Source organism: Scomber japonicus, chromosome 16, assembly GCF_027409825.1.
Source record: "Scomber japonicus isolate fScoJap1 chromosome 16, fScoJap1.pri, whole genome shotgun sequence".
Classification (NCBI taxonomy): domain Eukaryota; kingdom Metazoa; phylum Chordata; class Actinopteri; order Scombriformes; family Scombridae; genus Scomber; species Scomber japonicus.
In genome coordinates, this window is record NC_070593.1 from 19,813,505 (window position 1) to 19,826,928 (window position 13,424).

Sequence of the window (13,424 nt, forward strand, 5' to 3'; positions counted from 1 at the left end):
ACAAGATATAACCGCAGGCTTACAATACCTCCTAAAATGCTTCCTGAAATGCTTAAAATAGAAGTACAGTCACCGCGTTTAATCACAGCATCACTGAATGGATGGATGGATGGATGTGAATATGTAAAAAAACAGTCACAGTCACATTACATTACTTACACTATGTACATTTGTAAATAGAATGCAAAAAAATGAAACCTAGATTTTTGTTCACATTCAGACTCCAGCAGTTCAAATAATCTAACAGTGAACTTAAAGGCAGATAATCAAAGGAAATTTCAGCAAGGGAGCGCAGCAGGGAAACAGCAAGGTAGAAATGGCAGTGTTGACAGATCTGTCAGTCAAAAGAATAAAAAAGTACAGCAGTATCAAAATAACTCTGACAGCTGTGGCAGTTGGCTCATCTTTTTTTTTTTCTTTTTTTCTTTTTGTCAAGCTTATTTGCCAAAGCTTTTTAATTTAAAATGATCCAACTAATATATGTGTTTTAGTTGACCTGCTGCTTCTGCGCTACTTATTGTCGTATGATCTATCACACACCTTTCAATCTCTGCCTGTAAAAAAAAAAGAAATGAGAAAAAAAACAAACAAAACAAAAAAAAAAAGTTTAAAATAGTTACTGACACATTTTTTCTAATTAAATTGGAAGGATCTTCTATAAACTTACCCTACAAACGTCTGATTAATTCTTTCCCTTGCCGATGCAACATTTCCAAACTAACTGCATGAAGTCAATGATGTATGATAATAATACAACAGGGACGTCTTTCATTGTTCCTTGTTTTCATTGTTGAGGACAAAGCGCTCATTCATGAGCAACCTACCCGTTCAAGTTGTGCCGTATTTCAGCAGAACAATATTTAAAAAAAAAAAAAAAAAAAAAAAAAATCAGATAAGATCAGAATCAGAAAATTGTATTCAATCCTGACTATCTGTGAGTCAACTGCCTGTTATTGTTTTCTCAGCCATAACTGTGAAACTAATGTGGACAAATACTCACACACATTTCTAGGCCTCGGTATGCATATACGTACATTTAACCTTAGATGCTTGAAAGTAGTAATCATGGCATATCTAATGGCTGTGAATATAACAGACAGCTTGAGAAGTGATGTTCTTAAAAGTGTGATAATGCATCCTGCAAAGTTGTCTCTTTTAGAATCTTTTCAACCATTTAACATAAAACCATTTAGTAAATAGATAAGAAAGAAGACACTTTATACTAAATTCAACACACTTTCTAATGTAGCTGGTGTTAAGATGTTTGAACCATAGTATTACTGTTAAAGATGCTGCATTGATGACAGCTAAAAAGGGACTACTTTGTTCTGGTCTAATAACACAGGGCATGTGTGCTGTTGTTGGAGTCTGTCACTGGTAATATAAATATCCATTCTCCCACTTTTACAACATATAAAGAGTTGACATCCAAACGTGCACATTAGTTTTTTTTTACACTGCTGACAAGAGCTTCTTATTATACTCAAGAACAAAACACATCAACTAGCTTCTTCACCTCAGTGTGGGGATAAGATCAGATCCTCATACAGCGGCCAATACCGCGTCTGCTCATCTCTCGTACGGAGAACGAGACGGGAGCACCATCGCAGGCGAAGGTGAGTCCCTTAATGAAATGCGAGGCATCTGAGGGGAAGGATCAGCATCAACAGGCTCATGATTAAACATAAAGTGGGGAAGAAGGGAAAGAAGAGGTGATGCATCACCGTGCTCGTCACCGTCCTCAAATCTCTTACCCCAAGGTGACGGTGCTCTCGATGTGCTATACCTCTCTTTGATCTCTCTTTCGCTCCTCCCCCTCCTCATACATCGGGAGGCCCTTGACACCTCGAGGAATGAGCTGCCCTTGGAGGGAGCGAGAGAACGAGAGCGGCGAAGAAAGAGTGAAGGACAGGAGGAGTGATATATATATATATATATATGGGATTCTCAGTCATAATGTGCCAATAAAGTGAACTTACACACTGCTAACGGACATGAGGCAGAGGTTATCAAATCAAAAAGCTAATACAAAAATATAGGCAACACAGTCCCATGCAGACCAGTGAGGAAAAACAGCTGAATTTGCTGCTATTTTTTTTTTTTAGTATGAAGCACGTTGATATCCAATTTTTTCCCACATGCTGCAAGGTTTTTATCTCCAAATGAAAACACAAGCTCGTGTATTCAAAGATGGTGACTTATCGACCCGGTGATAACATCAACATTGCGCTGACGGCGAGCGAAAAGCGAGCACGTCGGTAGCCATCGACTGATAGCTACACAGGCGTGTTTTTCTATACTTTCATCACAGATCCTTTTCTGAAGACTGCCAAATGTTGCACTCTGGCCCCTGTCTGTCTTTCTTTATCCCCCCCACCCCTCTCTCTAATTCTCTGTTTCTGCTCGCATCAATTGAAGAAGAAAAAAAAAACAAAAAAACAAAGAGGCTGCTCATCGCTGGTGTTTTTTTTTTATTGCTGGCTGGCTGCGATGAGCGGTGGCTGTGTGTGTTTCCAGGCAGAGCTGTAATGGAGACATTTGGAGAGGCAGAGCAGGGCAGGTTAATGCTCTCTGTAATGTGTGTGTGAACAGCGATTTATTTATTTTATTTTATTCTTTTTTTGCGAGAGGCTCTGGGCCCCGTGCCACTGGCTCCAAATGTTTTTCCCCTACTAAACTCCTGACCCCAATCTGAGGCCAAGACAGACAGAAGAGAGAGGGGAAATTGAGAAAGAGGGAGAGGGAAGAAAGAAAAAATAAAAATAAAAAGCAAATGTGATTCATTGAGGGGTCAAAAATGGATCTGAATGAGAGAGAGGGAGCAAGGGAGGGAGGGAGGGAGGGAAAAATGTTCAGCTGCTGATACTGAAGGAGTTGTACTGTAGCAGGCTTTCCCAGAGAGAAGAATGTGAGAAAGACGGGTAAATAGATCAATGATCACCTGGAATGCTTCTTAACACTGAATTTGTTACATTATCTGTGGTGTGGTGTGAAAAAAGGCTACTTAATGTTGGATATATTTAAAAGTATAGCTGCCATCTTGCTAGAAAATAAACATCATCAAATTACAAAGAATGAAAGAAGGCTCGTGACACATGTAAACAACACAATTCAAGAGCAAAATAGACCTAAAACCTCTTTCAGATCAATCATTTCGGCACACGACGGATTGGCTCATTTTTTTCACAGCTTGCTGCGATGACAGGCACGAACTTGTGTAGGAGTCATGTCAATTACATCTGAACGGAGGGGGGTGGGTGGGGTGGGGTGGTGGTTGTGGTGGGGCTTCTAGTTGAAACATGCTTTTTCACCATTAGCGGTCGACATCAGCGTAGGAGATTATACTCTATATTTTACATCCCCTGCTGAGAGGCTGTCTTTCTTGGATGCAGCTATATTGCGTTAAATGACAGCGACACAACGTATTGTCAAGTTGCTTCAGGTCAGTGCCGATACCGTACGGTGTGTCAGAGATGAATCTGTACCGGGGCAGGTAGGTTTATGTTGTCCTTGACACCTTTGGAAGGATCAGGGGACTCGCACGTGTTTGTACCGTGCCTTTCCTGAGTCATCACCTCGCTGACGTCAATCCATGCTGAAGTGCTCTTGAGCAAGCCTCGATATTCTATGAGCTTCTCTGCAGCTTTTGGTTATTTCTCATTCAAGTGAATATGGCACAAGCTTGACCCGTAAGAGCCATAAATCTATATGTACTAGCCTGAATATGGATGATGTTTTACACTTAAAAAAATCAACACTTTTAGCTCGCTGTCTCTATTTCTTTCTCCAGACCGAAAAAAAAAAAAAAAGTAGATACCTGACAGTAACTGCACAACAGCTTCCAAGACTAAAGATGATACTTGGTAGACACTAATCCACTGATTAATCTGGATTTTCTTGAAATGGCGAAATGGAATTAAAAAAGTATCTGTGGATGAAGTTTGTTTAATTCTTTAAGAAGACTTGTTTTTGACTTTTATCTTGAAAAAACTGGTATTATAAAAGCAGGGTTGATCTTAAAAATCCAGATCAACCTAAATTCAAGTCAATAGCATATGTTAGATATAGTTTGATAGATGGATATAGTGTATATAACTGTGTCTTCATCTTCTCTTCTCTCTTCATCTATCACTGACTAGATGGATGGAGGAATATACAGCGGCTGAAATTGGGTAACACCTTGATCATGCCATTCCATGTCTTCTCAGATCCCTTTTCAAATGTTGACGGTGTGTCACGTCTCTTCACTTCTCTCTTTTTCTACAAATGAAGCACAGAAACTGAGATGCAGGAGCAGACTTGACCTAAGCAAAAAAAAAAAAAAAAAAAAAATCTATCTGTAATCTGGATGAAAACTCAGATGAATTCTCGGTGAGCCAATTAGAGCGGGGACTAATCCCCTTGTAACTCGGCAAAGACGTAAAGCATCCCTTTCTTTCCTCTCTCTTCCTCGCTCCCTCCGTTTCGCTTCTCTTTCATCTCTCTGCTCTTTTATCTTATCAATAGACAGAGCGCCGCAGACACAGAGCGCCGAGCCTGGATCTTTCAAAAACATGCCGTTTGTGACGTTTTACACCGCTTGCCTGCATTCAACACTAAATTATATTAAATTCCAACATCAATTCACCTGCCTGAGTGAGTGAGAATGATGGAGTCTGCTGCTCATACAACTAATGCAACAGCAAGGCAGAGCAGACAGCTGGTTTTGTAATTCAACTAATGGCTCACATGAAAATCATAATCTACTGGCTCCTATCATATATAGTGGGGTCTAAAAGTCTGAGACCACTTTCCTACTTGTGGTCTCAGACTTTTGGACCCCACTGCATATCATGATGTAGTTTTATTAATGAGAGTGTGAGAGAGAGAGTATGCCCTTCCTGTCCTGGTCCTGAGTGGACAAAAAAAAAAACATAGCGCCGCGTCTGGGTTTGGACATCTTCCCTTATGTCAGGCCTAGTGTATACACAATGTGCACTGATATAATTGATAGCATCACTTCAACCAGTCTGTGAAATGGGAGGTGTCCCCCCCCCCCCCTTTCCAGTTAATGGCCACGTAGAATCGTCTCCCCGTGGCGTCTGATTGGCTGAGAGCCACTCCACAGCAGCGGGGTAATAAAAGTTACAAATGAGAGCAGGCTATTAGAGCCATTGACATGCGTAGGCTAGCTTGCTAATTAATTGATCCTGAAACTTCATCTATTCTGTAACCAGAGAGGAACCCTTAATTAATCAGCCTTTCGTTGTCTTCCTTTCTTTCAGTCCTTTCCGCTCTCCTTTTCTAACCCCACCTTCCTTTCTCTCTCTCTCCTCTAATGTCTTCTTTAAATGTGAGGTGAACATGCTCAGGGTCCCATGGCATGTTGGCATGGAGTGCAGGACTGGAGTTGAGGAGGAAACAGCGTGGATGGAAGTGTGTGTTGTGTGGGTGTGTATCCGCATGGACTTTGAACAGCGAGCCTCCGAGGTTTCAAGAGCCTTTCAAAAAATGAGGGGTGTGACGAGGCTGGAGTGTTCCCCTTTGTACCCCCGCCCCTCTTCTCCCTCCATCTTTCCTGGCAGAGGGGCTGATTTATTGGGGCTTCCCAGCCATCCGTCAGAGCCAGCAGCGCTGGCTGCATTAACCCCAGAGACAACCCCAGCGCCCGGGGCCCCTAAGTGCTTCCAAGTGGCCCTCGCTCTCCCCGCCGGTGAGGAACCCCCCTGCCTAAGCTCAATCAATGTCGTAAATTACCCATGTAACTCCCTGAAGTCGATAGCTGACAAGATGATGTTTGGACAGACAGGGATTTTTACAGCTTTTCTTTTTAATGGAAACTTAAAAACCTGTTCAGTATTTAAACATATGAGCTACACATGCATTGTTCAAGTTAAATAATAATTCAAACTTTTTGTCCTGTGTTTACAAACTGTGTAGATGTAACTGAACCTCCCCACCATGAGAAAACACCTCAGACCTGAGAGTGATAGTGAATCCTGTGGTGGGACGACTCTTCCATTATATTAGGATCATGAACAGTAACTTGAATTTAAAGAGGGAGTTCCTACTGTACAGTAGCTTCATGGTAAGATGAGGAGCGTTAAGTAAAAGAGCTGTGGTCAACTTTTACAGACACATTTCTGAAGTTGATCTTTTACCAGCTACTTAACCAGGGAAATGGGAGCCTCATTAGCTGAACTAGCCCCTCAAACCCTTTTTACTCTCTTCCCCTGTCTCCTCCCATCTCCTATTCTCCTCTGTTATCTCTTTTTAAGAATCAAAGAAGAATCAAACCTACTTGCCATCAAGAAAGAAGATGTGTGCTTCTCAAAACAACTATGAAACAGATGGTTATGTTCTCTGCTCTGATTGGTCCAGATCTCCATCCCTCTAATTAGTAACAAAATACAGTATACATGCCTAACAGTTGAGGATAATGCCGTCTGTGCGTTTTAGGTTAAACTGACTGACCTTTCAGCACGCCCACTTTTAATAAGGCACTAATTAAGAGTTCAATCAGCACGTGAGAACTTGCCAGTTAATGTTTACAGCACTTCTCAAGTGGCTTACGCTTAGTTAATTAACAAGATGTTTACAATTAAAAACAGTGAAATAGAGGGCAGTGCAAATATGAAAGCAGAAGGCAAAAAAAAATCATAATTCCTACTGGTCCTTATGGATTACTTACTGTATTATCTGTAATAGGCCATGTTCACCATGTTGCATGCAGAGATCATTACTATGATATTTTACACCTGTGCTTTTCCAACTTCAGGCATGTTAAAAAAAAGAAAGAGTTGAAGTTACTATACCACAAGACACAAGATATACTGTATATTTAATTCTAATAAAAGCTTTATCGAGTGTCTACAAGTATTTTCTACAAGCAATAAAAAGTTTAGTTGTCAGCTGCTCTGCACTGGTTTCAGTTTAGCGGTTTCAGCTGTTCTGAAAAAAACACTGTAAAACATGTTGTTTCATTTTATAAATTAGACTCATGAAATGAATAAACAAAGGAGAGCCATCTTAGTGTGCTGCTTATTAATTAGGAATGTGTGCAGCTGTTGCCCATGATGTCTTGAGGAAAAAAAAAAATCTTCATCTTTAAAAAGAGTGGGACTTGATAAAAAAAAAGGTGCACAAACCTAACAGGGCAGAGGGCTGGTGAACGGGCGTCGTGGTTTGTGTGGAATGAACAGGCAGCAGGTCAGCCACATTTCCACTTAACTTTAAATGCTTGGCTTCTATCAAGTTGGCTCAGTGTGTGAGGAACAAACAGCCAACACTGGTAATGGTTTCTGCCTGACTCATTGACACATTCAACCCCCCTATACACACACACACACACACACACATGCACACACACATGCACACACTCCTTCCTTTTTCTCTCTCTCTCCCCCTCTTTCATTTCCCAAGATATCTTTTTTTTTTCCTCCTGCTCTTTCTCCCACTCCATCACCCCTCCCCTCTTTTCACATCAAACACTAATGTTTCCTTCAAATTCCTTTTCCTCTCCGTCTGCCAACTTTGACATCACAGGAAATTACGCTCAGAATTGGCGGCATTTTTTCTTTTCCTTTTTTTTTTCTCCTCCGCTTTCAACTTCATTCCACTTCCCAAACAGGCGCTTCTCTCATGTGGCCTGTCATCCCCAAGACACCCGCCTCCCTTCTTCTACTTCCTCCTCTTCCTCTTCTTCTTCTTCTTTTTCTTCTGCTGATGTGTTTGTTCTGGCTTCCTTCATTCCATCCACACACACATACGGTCTCTTACACTCTTTTTCACATGCACTCTCTGTCTCTCACCCTCTCTGACACACAAACTGTCTCTCACACACACAGGCATGCCGACGCAGCGTGATGCTAACAACGCCTAATGCAAGTTCTAGGCTTATTTGCTAGAGGCTGGTAAGAGAAGCTTCCCCCCCTCCCTCTTTCTCTCTGAGACATCAACGGTGAGATCGGTGCCTGTGCTTGCCTCTTATGGCTGGATTAAGGAAAAGGAGCCACGAGCAGAGTATTTAATTGCTGGTGAGCTGCGGTGTTATGGATGTGTCGGAGCGAGTGTGAGAGTTCATGTGCCGTCACGTTGAGTAGTGGCATAGGTGTGCTGTCTGTGCAGAGAAGAGACAAAAAAAAAGACCTCCAGACATGAAGCTCGAGGGCCTGAACAGGTAAACAAGGTCTCCCAGAAACGATGTCTCAGCCTGGTGTAAAGGGTCAACTGTAGCCTGCAGGTAACCTGATTAAGATGCCAGCTCAGTCAAGATGCATACATAATATATATATAGCTTGCTTCCTCCCTTGTATATGTGTCTATAGGTCCTGTAGATCCTGTGTGATTGTATACATGTATGTGAATGTCTGAGTAGATATGATATCTTTTACATCTGTAAATTCACAAATAAATACATTTAAAAAAAAAAGCCAAAGTAACCAAGTTTGAACTCTTCTGTTCACTCAAGTTACAGAGTCAGGTTGTGGTGTGTACCTGCTGCTCTAATCAGGATTAAATTGAATTATTAGAGTGGATGTATAGTAAGCACCCTATATATATATATATATATATATATATACACAATGTTAGGGATGAATTTTGATGCCATGTTTAGTTCTTACATAAAAGGATGAAGGTGAGTCCACTGGATGACATGAACGTATTGCTGTGGTCTTCTTATTTGAAAGGAGTGAGGCTCCATTTTAGCAGGATTTAATTATAAAGAAAGGCAGTCAAAAAGGACCTTTTGTTCCTCTGCTAAAACCCTCTACATGCTCACTCACTGTCTCTCTCTGTCACACACACACACACACACACACACACACACACACACACACTCAGTCCCGGGGAAATCATAGAGATAGACGTATATCTTTGTGGACGTCACGTTGCCTGGCAACATCCCAGCATGTTTGGTTGTGCCAAGCTGAGGTCTCAGCCCCTGAAGCGCAATGCATCATGGGGGATTGTGTGTGCTGTGTCTTACATCAGCCACAGTCAAGAAGACGGTGAGATGGTTCTTTGCGGCTGATCCTGGGACAGTTTTGCATCATCTGAGGTTAAGAAACAGGGCGGGGTGGCTGATTTCTCCCTGCTCTACACACAGCTGCAGTCGTTCCCATGTTAACTGTGTTTGGCGCATCTTTTGATATATAATTAATAGTCACTTTAAGACTTGGTATACAGCATACACATCTGGAGTGTTCACTTTCTAGCCCTTCCTGTTTCTCCCTGATCAGACCTCTGACCGCCTTTCTGTAGGTGAGGCTCATTACCCTCATCTGAGAGTGTGGAATTAAACCTCCTCCTCCGAACTCATTACTGTGAGCTAGATTTCACCGGCTACAGATAGGCAATGCGGTGGTGCTGCTTTTAAAGCCAGAGCCAGATAATTAGAAACTTTAGAAGCACAGTTCCCATGGCTATAGCCAGAGTGAACAACTAATTCTATTTGAACTAATTACGTTCCATAGCGCTACGCTGTGATTGCTACCCCGATGCTCAGCCTCCCCTATGTAATACGCCCGAGGATTTCATCACTAAACAGTACCAGAGATGTATTTTTGTGTGTGAGTGACTGTACGTCATTATGCGTTGGCATTACTCTCTATGCACAGCATGTCTTAGCATATACTCCCCCGCTTGCTCCCAACTGTGTGTCTTTGGTACTGCAACCCCCCCTGAGCAGCTTCAATAATGCTCAGTTTGGGAGTGTGTTGACATCATCAGAGTGCGTCAGACGAGGTTTAGACCTGCAGTTTGAGTAATGAAGGCTCACTGCTCTGAGATAATAATGAAAATTGGAGTCCATTCATGGTTGAGTGTATCATTATCATTATTATTATTATCATCATCATTATTTTACTATTATTAACACACAATGCCTGCACACACGAAAACCAAAATGCCCAAAACACAATTTCACACACTTTTTTATTGGACCCTCACTGCACTCAGCCCCCATGTACGTAACGTAGGCTTTTCCTTAATTTTTTTTAAGTTTAAGTCTTTCATATTTTAAACATCACACCCTGATGTATCATTAGTCATATTCTCCGACTTCAGAAAGCTTCTCTGCAGCTCCACAGAAGACAAAACTATTTTCACAGGCTTTACTGTCCACAATGAGTAATATTCATGTGTAAAATTGGTGTCATGCTCCTTTAATTATTCATGCATCTCTTACTGTTTGTTAAGGTCTCTTCCACTTCTAGGTGATTTGTCTTCACTGTATAATGTGAATGGGTTTAAATTGTGTGTGTGTGTGTGTGTGTGTGTGTGTGAGCCTCTTTCTGCATACAGGCTTTACACACTGATTTTCTTCTGCTACTACATGTACACACATAATATTTTTAGACATTACAAGAAGTCTGTCTGTCAGTCCATCTGTGTTTCCCTCCTCCTTCCATTTCTCTCTCTCTCTCTCTCTCTCTCTCTCTCTCTCTCTCTGTGGTCTTGCTATGTGTGGAAACTCGCTCGCCCCAGTGAGAGGTATTCAAGTCCAGAGCAACAGGCCAGGCGGACTAAATATAGCAAGCGGTGACAGCAGGGGAGACTGTGCCCCCCTCCCCTCTCTCTCTCTCTCTCTCGCTGTTGTGCTCAGTACTGCTGTTTCACTACAAACTACACTGATGGAATCAGACTGTCATTAAAATATACACACATACAGTTAAAGTTTGTTTCTGCTGGAAATGTGAGACACTTGCATCATGCACACAAACACAAACACACAAACACACACACACAAAAACATATATATAAACATGTGTAATATAAAGTAGACACAGATACAGAATACACATGCATACTTTCTCTCTATCTCTTCCTCTCTCACACACACCCTTCAAGACCAAATGGGATTTACTTAAGACTCAATAAAGCAGACAGAAGCGCCATTGTCTCCAACACAGGCCCATTGTGTCGCACAAAGAGACTGTGACATGGGTTGGCTGTGCTGTGTCTATGTTTACTACGCAGAGAGCATTGCAATACACACACAAACACACACAAGCACAATCAGACACGTATAAAAAATCAAAAAGCACACGCACACACATACACACACACAAGCATATAGAAATACATATGTAATCAAGCATACAAGCGCTTCATCAAACAAGCATAAAGAATGAGCACACATGCCTCCCATACCACATACACACACACACACACACACAGCAGCATCAAACCCATCCGCTCCAGTGTGAGTCTAAGGGGGACTGAGTGATGAGCAGGAGTGACACCAACACATGCCAGGGTGTGTGATGTGCTGCCTGGTATTTTAGGCACCGTCTCCAATTGAACATACCAAACCTTCAGGGGAAAATCGCTGGAGAACATTCATGACGAGAGGTGAAATGTCCCACCGCAATATCGCTTGTAATACCGGCTACAATATCTGGAATGGCACTGCGGGGGGGGGCTGGCTCATTCACAAACCACTCTGAGACACACACACACACACACGCACACACACACAGATGCAGTGTTTTGGTTTTCTGACATACCTGCTGTTGAGGATACTGCATCCCGCCCATGCCCATTTGGCCCCTCCCCTGCATGCTCATTGGATATCGGTGCGGAGGAGGCGAAGAGTATGGCTGGTTAGGAGGGTAAGGTCCGGCCCCTGGCTGCTGTGGAGCCGAGTAGGGGTTATTGGCCATGCCGTACAGCTGCGAGCGCTTCATAGCCATGAAGTCCATGGAGGACACCTATGGAGGGGAGAAAAAGAGATTAATGACATATCATCTGCATGTTTCTTAGCTAATACTTTACATTCAATCGTTAGTAAATTGCGAATGGCTGCGAGGCATCTGAATGAATTCCTCCACCATCTGCCAAGTTGGAACCCCTGACAGAAGTCCATTTAGTGCACACACTCTATACTACAGCCACCATTGATTTATTTTATAATTGCGCAGTGAGTGGAAGCCTTAAATGAATGTGCACAGGTCATAAATGAACTACAAATGGAATTAAGTGAGCAAAGATGTTTATTGCAAAGCTATTGGGAGCAAACTTTGCTGGAGGAGAGCCAAAATAAAATGATTTAATTAAAACGTAAAGGCGTGTATCTTTGTTTTAATGTCTGAAAGGGTTTTAAAAGTGTTGTAAATGTTGTTTAAAGCGATGAGAAGCAATAGCAATAAAAAACTGGATGGCCTTGTTCCCACAACCACAGCCTGACGGTGCCAATAATCACCGTACAGCGCTCCCTATGACTTATTGTTGCTTACAGCCAAATAGAAGAAATACTGATTATATTACATTTGAGTTCATTCTCTTGTAAATTAAAATAATGGAATAGGTAAGGGCTGGCTTTAAGTGACAAGGTGTATGGTAAAAGCTGTTGAAGTTTGCAAGTTTGAAAGGAACTCAGGGCAGTTGGTTAGTCAAAGGGCTTTCTAAAAACCACACCTTGAGAGTTATCTTCTTATAGGAGAATAAAAAAAAAAAAAAAAATCAAAGACAGGAAAGAGTTGAAAGTGTCAAGGGCGATTTATTCCATTGTAAGTATTTCAGTGCCTTTTTAGGGGTTGTTTGGGGTCTCGGTGAGCCACTGGAAAATTCCGGTACAGTGCGTCGGGCTAATGCTAATCCGTCACCCGTAGCGGCGTGTTTGTCTGTCTGCCCAGCAGATAATGTGGAGTTCTTCTATCTTCCCTCTCTCCTCTCATGCCTTCTCCCTTTGTCTCCGCCGTGTAGGATCATGTGTGATTTATGACATTTTGTTCCTACTGTTTCTCACACACACACACACACACACACACACACATACACTCTTTCGCTTCTCTCTCATCTCCAACTAACGCCCCCACCTCCTCCTCCTCCCCGTCCTCCTCCTCCTCCACCACCGCTAACTCCCTCCTCAGTTCCCTCTCTTCTCCCCAACTCAATATCACCTCGTCTAGTGTAGAGGAGAAATTGCCGCTGCCTCATATTGCCAGGCTAATATCAAGAAGACATGTCAGGGGATGGGAGCACTTTATTCAGCAGGTTACGTGCAGACGGTTACGGCGGTCTGGCTTTAAAGTGGTTTTGTCTACTGAGGCATGTGCGTGAGTAGTTTGGACTATTTCACAGAGCCAAGAGAAGAGAGAGAAGAGAGAGAAGAGAGACAGAGAGAGGGAAAAAAGTGTTTGGGTAGTGAGAGAGATTGAGAAAGAAAGCTAGAGAGAGAGAGAGAGAGTGATGAGTGCTCTTGGGGGTCTAAAAGTTATTTCACAGCATGGAGGTGGATGCGAGCGCGTGTTAGAAGAGGGTTATCCTGCAAAGGTCTGCATCACCAGGATTTCAAGAGTCTAACATGGAGAAAGAGGAGAAGAGAGAGAAAGAGAGAGAGAGAGAGAGAGAAAGCCTTTATGCTATGTGTGTTACTGTGTGTTTGCAATCCTGCTCATGCACTGTAACCACTCTTTTGTTCTTTACTTTGTCCTCTTTCA

General features: G+C 42.3%; 1 protein-coding gene across 1 annotated transcript in view; it reads right to left on the reverse strand.

The window, feature by feature from the left end:
* The window catches only part of LOC128374962 (AT-rich interactive domain-containing protein 1B-like), a 177,445-nt gene that overhangs the window by 136,716 nt on the left and 27,305 nt on the right, over positions 1–13,424 (reverse strand). The window contains exon 2 of the mRNA XM_053335180.1: positions 11,490–11,693. Within this exon, the coding sequence (XP_053191155.1) occupies positions 11,490–11,693 (204 nt within the window). The remainder of the gene's footprint in view (positions 1–11,489; positions 11,694–13,424) is intronic.